We start from the raw sequence: 14318 nt of genomic DNA, 5'->3' as shown, positions 1-14318 counted from the left end.
TCCCCCGTGCCGATTTCATAGCTCGACGTGGTAGGACTTGCCTTTTTGGATTAGTGGAAGCCACGCGGAATTGTACGGGCAATTGAACCCGCGGCGGTGCGTGTTCAGCAAAACTGGTACCGGCGGCGACAGAGGCGCCACCAAAGCTGATGTTTTGGGAGAGGCAAAGATCTGACCTTTGGGAAGAACTGAGCCCAGTGGCGATGGGTGCAGTGTGGTGGCGACGGGCGCCTGCTGCGCTCACCGAGCACGCGTGTGTCGGTGCTGCTTGCTGGCGGCTGGAGCCGCGGGGCCCGGCCGTGCCCTGGGCGTGCCTTGGCCCTGGCGCTGGCGCTGGCTCTGGCCCTGGCTTTGGCCCTGGCCCTGGCTTTGGCTTTGGCTCTGGCTCTGGGTCTGGCTTTGGTTCTGGCGCTGGCCCTGGCCCTGGCCCTGGCCTTGGCCCTGGCTCTGGGTCTGGTTTTGGCTCTGGCGCTGGGTCTGGCTTTGGTTCTTGCGCTGGCCCTGGCCCTGGCCTTGGCCCTGGCTCTGGGTCTGGCTTTGGTTCTTGCGCTGGCCCTGGCCCTGGCCTCGGCGCAGCGCTCGCACAGGTGGGGTCTGTGCTGCGGAAACAGCCCCGCAAAGCCTCGTGCTTCCTAGTGGCCTCCTTAGCTGTGAATGAATGACTGAATGAATGGCTTTTTGTTTATGCTGAAGGAAAAACCCGACAATAAAAGACCCAGAACCCGCCACACCAAACCCCCCGAATATTTTATTTTGTTTTTGTTTTTGTTTTTTAATTTTAGTTTTCTAACTGTTTGGTAAAGTTGTTGTACATGTTTTCATATTTTTGAAATCTAACTGTGGACTCCTACGTTCTGAATCTTTTTGACAGTAGTTACTTGAGGTGTTCAGTGCTAGATGTGTGGGTATAATTGTGTGTCAGAAGGGTGATAAGGAAAAGTATTTCACAATCAAACGAAACTTTCAGTGCTAGTGGATAGATATTTAGATAGAGACTTTGAGGTGGTTGCTACGACTTCTGTGTAGCAGTGTAGTGTCTATTTTAAAAATACTCTTATTTCATAATATTACTTCCTGCAACCTTCTGCATGTATTTTTGAATCTTCTTTTAGCAGATTTTATCTAGGTGTTCCTCATGTGTTTTCAGGACCTCGTCATCTAGTACTGATACATAAGTTCTTCCAGCTGAAGCATTTTCTGTTTTGTTTCAAAAGCTGGTACAGCATTTTGAGCGATTTTGGTGGTACAAGGAGTGTTTGGAAAAAGCTTTCAGAAATGCTTCATTGAGTCTGCAGTTCACAGGAGATGGAAGAATGGAGATTATAAAAATGAAAGTATTTTCAGTGAGACATGCTTTTATAGGTGGAAATAATAACCATTCTGCAACAACAGAAAAGCCTGTTTGTGTGGAGCTTTTTTTCTTTTTTTCTTATATTTTTAACCTACATATAGGTAATTGCTAACATGTGATGAAAAAGGTCTGTGTGCACAAAGAAGTTGCTTTTATTGTTGAGGGTCTTGTTTACCTTTACAAATTTGCTATTTTCTTAAATATGGACTTTTGGTTTGGAAATACTTGTTTCGTGCTGAAAAAAAAAACTTTTGGGGAAAGCTTTTCAGTTTTAAATATTCAAAGCTGATGCACATGTAAAGAATCGGAATTGTTACATCAGTAGCCACTGACATAAAGACAGTTTAATGCATCCCACTTGATAAATATGACAGAAAAAGGTGGTACCTAATATAATGTTTGTTTAGAGCTATTTAAGAAACCCAGCTTACATAGTGGTATCTCTCTTCATTAGGTCGAAGATCTCTTCTTTCTTCAGCCTATGTGGACAGCTCAAAATGGGAAAAGAGGAAAAAAGAGGAGCATAACTTGGGTGAGTAAAGTTTATTTTTTCTCTCTACTTTGTCTAATTAATTGCACCCTGGGGACATTTTTGTTACCTTATCATCTGTAAATCCTTCAAAATAAAAAAGGCTGAACAATATGCTTCTGAGTTTCTATGTCAGAAAACACTCAACATGTTAAAAAATTGTCATATGTATTCAAAGTCATAGTGCAGAAACAAGTTAAAATTTACCTGTGTACTTAATGTTCAGTTTCCATGAGCTGATTTTTTTTTTTTTTCCTACAAAATCCAAAATATATGGCTGTTTCTGTCTGATGTCTTCTTTGACATTGTTTTAACAGTACTGCTGTGTGGAAAACAGCTGTTCTGTAGGTATTACAGACAATCATATTTAAGAACATTTTTTAAGGAGGATGTTTTCCTCAGGGTTTTGCAGTTTCTTCTTGAATTATAGATTTTTTTTTAGGAGGGGTGGAGAAAGAGGCTTAACTTTTTATTTTCAAGAAGTTGTATGTTAAACTGTATCTGCACATAGTACTGAAATCTCCAGTGCAGATTTTATGGCTAAATTATTTGTCTAGATTATATTTGAAATAACAATCCACTATATTTTTGGTGACTACATTAAATACAAAGCATCTTGCAAAACATTTTTCCATGCTAAAGATAGATTTTATTTTTTTTTTAATTTTGTACTATAGGTGTTTTGGAGACTCCTTAATTCATAGTCTGTTTTCATTACTGGGCCCCTGAACTGTGGTTGTTACTTGCAAAACAGATTATGAGGCTGAAAGAAGAATCATTGGTGTAATTCAGGGGCTTTTGTCAGGCAGAAGGATAGAAAAATGATCAGGCTGATGTGTTTTGTGCACTAATTTATTTCTTTTATTTGCCTGTGAGCATTTAGGTGGGAATTGTCAGCATGTACTGACATGGATGAGAAACAGCCAATGAGTGGATCCTCATGTCTGTAGCTTGGATCCTGCAGAGACTGTTGATAATACCTTTTTACACTTTGCTGTCAATAGGACTGCTCATGCAGTGTATTTTGGGCTGGAGCCACAGACTTGTGTCCTGGGATTTGAACTAGTCACTTCCAGGTGGAAATGAGTTCTTATTTTGGCAAACATCATAGCCAGCAGAAATCTACAGAAAAGAAAACGTTGTGCTGGTGCTGGTACAGTCCATGTTTGGCTTTCTCCAGGCCTGGCAAGACCTTCTGTGGCTGTTTGGCAGGCACAGTTCTTGCTGCTCCTCTGCTGATGGTCTTGAGCCAAAGCAGATGTCTATTCCACGATTTTCAAAAAACTGCTTTGCATTTTCATTTTGTGTTCACAGAAAAGAGAAAACAAGTTAACATGGTGTCAGCTGTATTAGCATTTTCAGAGAGGAGACAGCCCTGCAGACGTCTGCTCTGTTGCTGTCAGTTGAATGGTTGCACATACAATCTTGTGTGTACTAACTGATGGTTATAGCTAGAGTGAGTTCTTTGTGCTGAGGAAATGATCTTTTATTTGTGTGTTTCAAATGCTTTTTCAGAACTGTTGTTATGTAAAACTATGTTGTGAGGATACTTTTAAAGGAAAAGGTACTTTTTTTTTTACTGAATTAAAGTCAGTTCCATTTCTCTGCTGCAATGATGTGCTATCCCAGACACAAACTCATTTACTGTGTCCATGTAAGACATGCTTTATTGTCCTCTCCATAACCTCAGTTTAGAATGCAGGTATGAATGAGTTCAGCAAACTTCACTACTGAAAAATATACGGGAAAGAGTAAGACTGTATTTTGTGTATCGGAAAGCCTTTGTTCAAGAAGATAGGAATTGAAAATGTGTTAATTTGGAATTTGCAAATTACTTGTTGGTAGGAACATGCCTACCTAGAAGTAATTTGAATTCCACTTACTGAAAATGAAGTACCAAGGAAACCAGAATCCTAGGGGATGGCAGAAACCAAGTGAGAAAGGAGATTTCTTTTTATTGTTAGAAAGATTCACAGTACCTAAGTTGGCTCATCTGCAACACCAGGTGGCAGTGCTGCCTTTACAGACATGAATAATTTCCATTCAAAGCGTTGTTCAGTACAAAGCTGTTGTTCTTTCCGGTTATGTGGAAATAGAGATAAATGTGGAATAGATAAATTTGTAAGGCAAAATACTTGCCTCGGCCTTTATATTTTAGTTGGGTCTTTAAAATAAAACAAGGATTTCTTTATAGCGCTAGTTAGCCTGTTAATTAAGGTATTAGTTCTGCCCATCACTCCCAGGACAGGTAAAATTTGCATCTCAGTTGTGTCACCATTTCCCACCACTGGATCAGAACTCCATCTTGAATGAGCCACTTCTAAGAATACAAGGGTGTAAGTAGAATAAAAGTGACCTTATATGGTGGCCAAATGCCATCTGTTGATAATGTGCCACTTGTTGATGTGGCTACATTCTGTGGATGGGTACACACTGTGAATCAAACGGAAACTATGATTATTTCCTAGGCAAACTGGTATTAGAAGTCTTAACCACTGGCATGGAAGGTGAGGGTCAGTATTTTTCAAATCATTGTCCTTAACCACCCTATGCGGGCATCAAGATGAGTTTCTATGAAAAAGTGAAAATAGAAGTGAGCGTGGTATCTTGTATACCAGTGTTACAGAGATCTCCCTGAAGTCATGGCCTGAAATTAAATGACCTAAGCTTATATTTATGGTTTGTTCATTAATTTCATTAATTCTTGAGTATGTAGTAATACATTTTAAGATAAATTAAATTAATCTTGTAGAATTAAGTTAATCTTGTAGAAATGTACTTTTAGGCAGCATATATGAGAGATTGTATTGACTACTTTTTTTTTTAATGAGTCAGATAAAAGCATTTGCAGTATGTGTCTGTTAAAATGTGCATAGAATTTTGATTTGACTATTAAAATACTGGTTTGGTTTATACACCAATGTAAACATTCAGATTTTACTACCAACAATGCTAGGAGACTTGGGCATTCACATACTTCCATTCTAGTACTGCTATCAGGATACTTTAACTAAGAAGAAACATTAATCTTGGTTGTTGAGTAACAGCTTATGAAGCAAATTTAATTTACAAAAGGGGCTGAATTATTTCAAATTATGCATTTGAGAAAAAGTTTGGTTTTAGGTAGTCTTCACAGGAAACAAGCTAAGAAATAATTTCCCATTGCAATCAATTCCTGTAATATGACTACTGCAGAATTGCAATTTGTCTGAAAACAAAGCTAAATTTCTTATTGTCTTCGTCTGCTATTCTTTTAACCAGCCCGCATTTTGTTGTGACTCTTACACTGGAGATGACAGATAAGTGTTTAATATATATATGGAGTTCACAGATAAGTGCTTTCCATACTGTAGATCTGATGGAGAGTTTCAGGAATAAAATTGTAGACCCGAATAAATGTCAGTCATTAACATTTTATGTGTGAAATCTCTGAGGATGCTGTTGTATAATGGTTTACAGTCTTGTGATTCTGTATTCATGGCATTATATTCATTTGATTTATATTCTACTAAAGTAGTCAACATTTTCTAGAGTGTACTCTTCATCTCATGAGCACCTTGGCAAAAGAAATGCCAAGCTCAGGTGTTGAGGGTGGCCCAGAATGGTCGTAAGGATCACCTGGTTTCGGAAGTGTGATGCATAACCAAACCAGTTCTAGAACAGATAAATGAGCTCTCAGTCTCAGTTCCACGTTGCTTTATCATCGAAGATAATAGATTTTGAAGCAAATACTTCTTTCCAGCTGTCTCAAAATGGAAATTAAGAATGGTGGATGACAGTTGACTTAATTTAGTCAAGGACCTACTTGGTGCTTTGATCTGGATAAGCTGAGTTGGTGGCAGCATCCCTTGTCTCTGACTTTTGGTGCTACCTGGGATTGCTCCTTGTGCCTTTACCTGTGTGCTTCATCATGACCCTTGTGACTTCTGGAGAGATGAGTAATACAGAGTCAAAGGCACTTATAGGCGCTTTTAAGAATATAACCATATAAATTTCTTTGCCTTAAAAAAAATTGCATCTGGTTTTTAGTGGTTGTCTCATATAGCATGGCCTTGATAGCCCACATCACCTCAGCCTCTTGCGCTGTCTCTTGTAGGGGCTGGTACTGGCCTTACTGACTTTGCCACAAATTTCCCTCTGCTTTCATGGTCATAAATAGTTTGCCTTCCCTCAGCCAGAGGATAAATGCTCATTTTGTGTTTTAAAGAACTCCTCAGGAGGAAAGTTATCATGTAAACAAGGAATACTGCTGTGTGGCAGACAGCAGCATTGTACAGACCAGGAGTCAACTGTTTTACTCCAAGTCAGGGCTCTATCATTTTATTAGAAACTTCATGCATGTGGTGTAATTTGACAGATTGCCTGTAAGGTCAGAGTAACAATGAATCTCATTTGTTTTGTTAAAACTGTACCCTCCAATGTTCACTGTGGTACAGGTGTTTTTAAAGAAATAAATAGTGTTATTTCTTGTTTTGTGGGCAGCATCCTTCAGAGACAGAGCGTGTTACTGATGCAGTGCTGTTTCCTGCTCCTGACAACTTTGCAGGAGTAGAAGGGTTACTCCATTCTGCTGTAGTGCTGCAATTGGCTTAAGTCACATTTCACTGACAGATGCGGAGGCAGGTTGGCCTTTCTGGAAAATTAATTGTAAAATGGGCCAACTCATCCGCTCTCCAAGGATGGCCAGCGGACTTTACTGAGAGGTGTCAAAGGGGTGACTCACTGAATAACAGTTGCAAAAGAAGAAGCAAGTTCCAGATGTTGCAGAGGGTATGTGTTAGGTTTCTGGTCCTCGAGATGGGGGAGAATAGCAAGAAAGAGTGTGATTGAAGTCTCCAAATCTTACAGCGTTGATATCATCAGTTCATGGTAAAAGAGATGACGTTAAGCATACATTGAACAGCTTATTCTTTCTGAGTAGTCTTTATTTTCCAGAAACAGTACAAAGCTAAAACTCCAAATTAAATTAATTTAACTTCCAATTAATTCATTAAATGCAATGGCTACCTGTCTACAGTCAGAAGTTTAACTTCTGCATGGTCAGATTAATATTGTTATATGACTTCTAAAGCAGAATGCTATAAAGCTACTTAGTTGCTGGCACAGTGCCCCATTTGATTAACAGGATTTCTTTGGATTGCTGTTTGTGACTGTAAGGTTTATCAGTACGGTGCTACATGTTTCTGTGTTTCATTGTTTTACTGTAAAATGAAAATCTGTGCCTAAAGCACTGTCCAGCATGTGCTAGGCTTGAAAGCCTATTTTTTTTGTTTTAGATGATTTATTTATACTAATTTCTCCCAGTACTTCATAGAGTAGGTTTTTTACCCTTTTTTTCTAATAAGTTAGGATCATCATGTTGAGAACTTTCTCATGTATTACTTTCTGTTAAAGTGTTCAACAATAACTGAAACTACTGTTTTCATCCAATTTTAAAATGGTATGTTAAGAGCCCAGAATTTGATTTCATAGACATAGGTTCTATTCTAGGTTATATGATGGCTGTTTGGATTTTCCTGTTGTGTCAGTTGATTAAACACATGCTTTTTCTGCTTTCTCCAGCTGACTTAGCCCACTTAATGGACAGAACTTACGAAAGAAAACTGCCTGTCAGCTCTTTGACAGTAGCCCGGGTAAGGAAGCAAATCCCAATCATGAACTGGTAGAAGTAACTGTGGAATGCTTGTGTAGTCAAGTGAGCTGAGAGGCAATAAATGATATCAGTTCTGTTAGGAGTTCTGGGATCGTAAATGTCTTGTTATACTCTTAAATTGCTGTATAAGGCTGTTTTATTGCTGCTTTGTATGCATTGGTTAGTACCAGACCATAGGGTCTTCAAAACAGATTTTTTTTTTTTCTCAGTAACATTGAACTTCACTGTTACTGGGTTGTGTATTTCCCTAATATGTGTTTCCTGGATTCCTCTGGTTTCTGTCTTTGTGAGAGCTTTAAAACCTCCTCAGGCACTGTATAAGAACCCAGACTGCGAGGGGAATGCATTGAATTAGTATATTGCACTATCTGTCTTCCTCCAGTACCAGGCTTCTTTCAGAATGAGGTGGAGGTGGGGATTATTTTGCTCTTATAGCTTTCTTTCGTGGCAGCAGAATGAGGCAGAATAAATGCTGACATGGGTTAAGCAAAGCCATTATTTTTACTGGGATTAGTAACCAGTTCCATCCTCTGGATGAGTTAATCTGGAAAGGGGACAGAAAAGCAGAGATATGTGTTTTTAAATTCCCTATGTAAATGAGTGTTTGTAATGAGGAAGGAGAATAAGTATGTCATTTGTTTAAAAAACAAACCAACAAACTAATTTCTGTTTCAAAATTATCCAGAGAGGCTGAGTTATCTCAGTAATATCACTAACTAGGATAATTTGCACCCCTAACTGAGGAGTCACAGAATGCTTTGTTCAGTTACAAGAGCAATCATTTATACAGACCAAGCATTCTTGACCATGGCTTATGAGACAGTGTCCACATGGGAAAGGGGAGTTCCTCACCTTTTTATGGATCAGATTTATTCCTTTCCTGCTTTGGGCTGACCTCCCTGGAGAAATGGCATTTTCAGATTGTCAAGCAGCCTCACTTTCCAATACCTGGAGATAACATCAGATTCTTATTTTCTGAAATTTAGGCAAAGCACACGGGCATGCTATTGCCATGCTCAGGAAATGAGATCTCTATGTGTATAGCATGCAAAGAGAATTAAGAAATGGGAGACCAAATACCAGTCAGCTGAAATTGTTTTTAGTTTAGGCTTAGGGTAAAGAGAAGTAGTGACCTTGAGGACACGTTTGTTTATTCTGAACTAAAGGTATTATATTATAAAGATGCTGTAGTGTTACAGCACCTTTATGCTTAAGTTAGTAAAACGTACAGGAAAACAGAATTCACTGTTACCATAAGACAAAGTCTGATTGAAAACTTGGTTGGAATTTAAGTAACAGATAGCACTGGCAGTTCTGTAAGAAGACAAGATTGTAAATGACAGGACAATTGTGCTGTACAGCATCGGGGGCTGATTTTTTGCCTACCATTATCAAGTATAGTGAAATTCAAAATTTTGCTGTCCTTGTCCTTCAGAATATATATGTGTACTATGAATAGGCACAACAGGCAAACAACAGGGAAAAGAATATTTTTTTAAAAAGCAATGAGGTATGTCAAGACTCACTCAGTTGTGACAAAAAATGTAAGGAACTGAATATATGCTTAAAATAAGGGGTATAATTAAAGAGAAAAGGTTTAGAGGAACAGCAAAAATGCAGGATACTGACTATAGTTGTTTAATCCTCAGATGCCTTTCAAGATGTATAAAGTTTCTTAGAATTAAGGAAGGGAATTGCATCAGTTTAAAAAGGTTTGAGTTTCAGCAGTCTAGAAGAAACCAGAATTAGGAGCAAGCACAGATTTTCCAGAAGAGTTCCAGTAGTTTCAGACACTTAAATATTCCAGACAAATGTATTTTGTAATTGCATTTTCTTCTAATATGCTTTATGTGAGTGCTCCCTTTTTAAACTTTTATTTCTTATTTTTAATCAGTTTGTTGACAACATTTCTTCACGAGAAGAAGTGGATCAAGCCGAATACTACCTTTACAAGTAAGCATCTTTTCCCCCACCATGAAGTTTGAGTCATACGGGTAAATACCATGAAGCCTTGTCCTTTGAAGACTGACCTTTTCCAGCTTCTTGGCTGTGATTTCTCCCTTGAAAAGTATGCCTATTTACTTGTCTGAAAACTCACAGCCAAGGACTTTCTTGCCAGCTTCTCTGTGGTTATGGCAGCCTTCTCTGGACTTCTGGCGTTGTCTCCTGTCAAGCATATTAATCTGAGATACTGAACTAGCAACTACTAGCAACTACCCTCCAGCTGTGCTTTATGTTAGAGATGCTGAAAGTGTAAGGAGCAATGTTTGTTCACAGGTTTTCCTTCTGATACTTTTTTTTGTTCTCTGAGTAATTATTTATCTAAATTGAGTGCATGATATTTGGATGTCTAAGTGTAGGACTCAAGGAAGCTTGTTTCCTTAGAACATGGAAGAATGAAAATGTGTGGTGATGATCAAGACAAAAGTGAATGAAGTATGTTATCCCCTTAGTACTTGTATGTTTCTCAGATAAGCAGTGTAGTTTATTTTATGCATGGGTTTTTACAGTTTTTGGCAACTATTTTTGTGCTGATTAAAGTGTACAGGGTACCTTTTCTGGTAGTGTCTGGTTGAATGCTTAGTGCTTTAAGTCAGTACCTCTCAGTATTGACTTCAGGAGGGTAGCAATTATTGTTGATCACTAGAATAAATTAGTTATTTTATCATAGTTGCACACATATTTTGAGAACTAAATTTTATGATGGAGATGTTTTATGATGAAGACACATCCTGTCAAAGCGCATGAGAGAGCATCCTTACAGATAATGTCAGATTGTTACTCATAAATAATAATGATTGGGGTTTTTTTTTTAGTTAAGGTGTTTTCTAGATATCTGGTTTAAGGATATGCACAGTTTTAAGCACATGACTGCATTAGACTTCAGATGTCCTGATTCTGTAGTACTATCGAGACAATATCCAAACCTTGGAATTTCAAGATGGAAACAATGGAAATGGGTTAGTACTAGCTATATCCTGTAATTTAAAAATAAAACTAGGAAAAATAATCTCTCACGAAGGGGTGGTTAGTGGAGTTTTCATTCCTTTTGATCAAGATTTCACTAGTCTTATCACAATCTGTGGTCAGAAATCAGTTTTCCATCCTGCAGCTGCAGAGATGGAAACAGAAGGAGGTAAAGCCAGTTTAATGCAAGCCATCTAATGCCTTTTAGTAACATTCTTGAATGTACTTTATTATGCCACATGTCCTTAAGTCCTCTCTGATGGAGTCAGATCCTCTAGGGTCAGGGATTTCAAGAGACCTTTGACTTTCCTGACATGCCAGGGAAAGTGGGGTAGTTTTGATTGCAAAGTCACAAAATGGCACAGATAAAATCCAGATAGTGAGGTGTCTGTAATGTATCTTACAGGTTCTTTCTTCTTGAAAAAAGAAGTTCAGAAGGAGTGACAAAAATTTAGAAGCATAAAAAATAGTCCAATATGGGAATCTCTAACATGGAAATATGCTTCTTAGTCTTAATATGTGCCTGGTTAGTACCTCAGGTAAAACCACAAGATTTCTGTCCTTAAGAACACATTCTAGTAGAGAGAGTTACAGTTCAGAACCTATCATGTTTATTTACTATTTTCCTTAGATAAAATTACACTACAGGTGGTGAGAGTATAGCTATGTGCATATCAAATATAATCATTTGTTATTGGTACAGATTTTAGTCATCCATATGAGAGAATAGAAAAGTACTGATGTGTCACATGGCTTGTTAGACATGCTCTGACTGGAATTTTTCTTCTGTGTGTCCCTGTGCTTCTTTGTTTTGGTGTTGCAAAATGCTGTCTTTTGGTGATATTAGCATCAATTTTCAAGGAGACTTCATTCCAGCATTGATCTATAAAACTATTCTCAAAATGGATATATATGCAAGTAGTGAAACAGCACTGAGAGGTCTGTAAATCGTGTAAAAATCCTAATTATAACAGTATTTTCTCTGTCAAGTGAAAATAAGTGTTCTAACTCCAGGACATAGGAGATGTGGGTATTTGCCAGACCCTTTGGTTTGTCTTTACATTTTACACTTGAGCTGGAGGTAAAATGAAAGACATTTTTATAAAGATAGGTCTTTGCACCTGTGAAGATGTTTGACACTGGAAAATGTCCCATGTAAGTGGCCACACTGTGAAACATAAATGAGTGCAGTAGAGAGGGAAAGTTAAGAAGCAGAGAAGCTTTGACAAGAAATCTCTCTTTTTCTGTCTTAATGAAAAAGTTCCAAGTACAATTTTTCTTTTATTTAAGGAGATTAAGCTTGTGAACATGAGAAAGGCAGTGTCAGAGAAGAGCTGTTTTTATGTCCATTTTTTTATATTTTATGTCTTCTGAGGTACACAAGTTGCAAACAAATGTGTACATGGCCTGGTAAGTTGACTGTATGTGTGTTTGCCTGAACATAAATAATCAGTCAGTTTCCACAGTCCTGTGGTTTTCCCCTTAGCTGCTTGTAGAGTATAAAGAGGGGAATTTGATACCTCTCCCCCAGTGTTTTGAGCCTGCGGTAACCTGAGGGGAAGGGTAATCAGTTCCAACACCCCAACAAGGTTGGAAGGTGTTCCTGGTACAAAAGGCAAACTGCCTATGGGAGGAATCAGAGGGAGGTAATGGCATTTCCATGCTTGCAGTGTTGTGTTTTCCTGGACACAGGAGTGGCAGATCTTGTATTTGTTAGCTTTGTAGACTGGAGACTTTCCATCTATAATGTGAGGCAGAACATAGTCTCAAAAAGTAGTATTCTGGAGCATTACCATAATGCATTTAGGATCCCAAAATAAAATATGTATGTTATATTTAGACCTGTTTAAATTTTCTATCCTTTTAAAGCAGTAGATCTCCAGCCGTACTGTCTCCACAGAGGATCTGAGCTCTCAAGAATAGCTGTGTGGTAACTGCTATGCTACATTGTGGAACATGTCAGTAAGATGGTAAAGGCCACTTTGAGGCATGATGTCATCTGCTTTCAGTGCTCCTCTTTTTGTTCTCTGTTGAATACCTCACTCCCTCTGTTAACTGTCAGACTTCTAAAAAATTCTTTCATCTCCTAGGATCCCAACAGAAATTCTCATCAGAATGCAGAGCACTTTCAGCCAGATCAAAGATCTGCAGTTCGCTGTACTTTGTCCTGTCTCACTGAGATGTCAGTATTTCACACATCAGGGTGTTTTTATATGATTGAAACATTAGCATAATGAGGAGAGGTTTTGTGATGAGGTAACTGCTGATTTTGTATGTAGGTTTTATGCCAACAAAGATTTTTTTCAATGTGTGTGAAAAGAATTGGTGCAGTTTTTTGGACTTCTCTAGAGAATTTTTAATTGCATTAGACCCATGACCCATGGTGTAGAAAAAAAGTATACACAGTGTCTGGAGAATGTGCATGTGCTCGTCAAATTCTTGCACAGTCTGCATAGATCTTCTTACTACTTTTCTGTGGCACTTTCTGTGATCAGTAATCTTTTTTTGAAAACAGAGCTGTTTTTGCAGACTGCAGGATTTATTACCTAGGATCTGTACTTGATTATAATGACAAAATGGGACAATAGCAAATGATTAGAAGTTATTCTTAGATGTACTATCTTTTATAGAATCATCGAATTATTTAGGTTGGATAGTAGTAAGCTACAATTTGAGACCAGATTTCAGCCTTTAAATTTTGGTGCTGTGATCTCTGTACGTATGAAATTGTGCTTTTTCCTAATAATACCTGTGTGTCATTGCTTAGGGAAACATTACATGCAAGATGACTTTCACCTGCACTCTCTGTATTTGCATGTTTGTTCTATGAGTGTAGAGGTTGCACTTTTACTTTCATACCAGTCAAGCAGCTTACTGTCTGAAATTGTTGTTACTCTAAAGTATTGTTTATAATAAATTTTCATAATGGACCAAGAAATGTATTTCTGAATGACATATGCATAGCATTCATTCTCACTAATATGCTGCTTTGTTTCTGTATATAAATCTACAGTACATAATGAATACCATCAAGAACAAAGAGAAGAGATGTAGACAGAGTCCTATAATGTATTTAATTCTTCCTTTGAGATGTTTTCATTCTCTTAAGTCTGTAGGTGAAATAGACTTCATTAACTGATCAAATCTTGGTTTTCAGTGCCTTCAGAGAAGTATATGGGTTAAAAAGTATAAAAATTAATTAGTTGGAAATAACTGCCTGCTATTCAAGTTATGCAGCAGTTATATTTTGAAATGATGTTGAGAAGTGGTAGAAGCATCTAAAGAGAAAAATACACTTTGTTAGCAGAATGGTACATTTTACCAGCTTGGACACCTGCTCGGCTGAGTGCTCTAAAATAAGTTCATTTGCAAAAGATTTGAGAAGCTTTTCAGAAGGTAGGGAAGCACAAGGAAGGGAAACACCAGAGAGATATACTTCATGATAGTATTTATTTATTTTCATGTGAATGACAGAAGTACAAGTGTTGTCTTCATCCGTCCATGTTTTGTCTCAGTCTGAACTGTCAGAAGCTTTGGAAAAAGCCATTAGTTGTAATGTGCTGTGATGTGCAGGAGAACCATCAGTAAAGATAAAACATTGAAGAGCATTCAGAAGGATCTTTTCCTGTAATACATGCCTTTTCAGTCGTCTGCTTTTCAAACTTCATCTGTCCTTTTATATATATGGTTTTCTTTAAACTTGGCAGGAACAGGTCAGTAATTTTCTAGGCACTGCATATAAAAGCACAAAAAGTTGGAAGGCTTTTCATCAACACTAATTTTTTTTGTGTGTTGCCAATACTGGAAGGCTAAGCGTT

General features: G+C 38.0%; 1 protein-coding gene across 1 annotated transcript in view; it reads left to right on the top strand.

Annotated features, from left to right (window-relative positions):
• The window catches only part of MRPS27 (mitochondrial ribosomal protein S27), a 41922-nt gene that overhangs the window by 280 nt on the left and 27324 nt on the right, over positions 1–14318 (top strand). The window contains exons 2-4 of the mRNA XM_056513147.1: positions 1806–1883; positions 7443–7513; positions 9428–9486. Coding sequence (XP_056369122.1) covers positions 1806–1883; positions 7443–7513; positions 9428–9486 — 208 coding nt within the window. The remainder of the gene's footprint in view (positions 1–1805; positions 1884–7442; positions 7514–9427; positions 9487–14318) is intronic.

This window comes from Oenanthe melanoleuca, chromosome Z, assembly GCF_029582105.1.
Source record: "Oenanthe melanoleuca isolate GR-GAL-2019-014 chromosome Z, OMel1.0, whole genome shotgun sequence".
NCBI lineage: Eukaryota > Metazoa > Chordata > Aves > Passeriformes > Muscicapidae > Oenanthe > Oenanthe melanoleuca.
The sequence above is the reverse complement of the archived record's forward strand: the minus strand, read 5'-3'. Positions and strand labels throughout refer to the sequence as shown.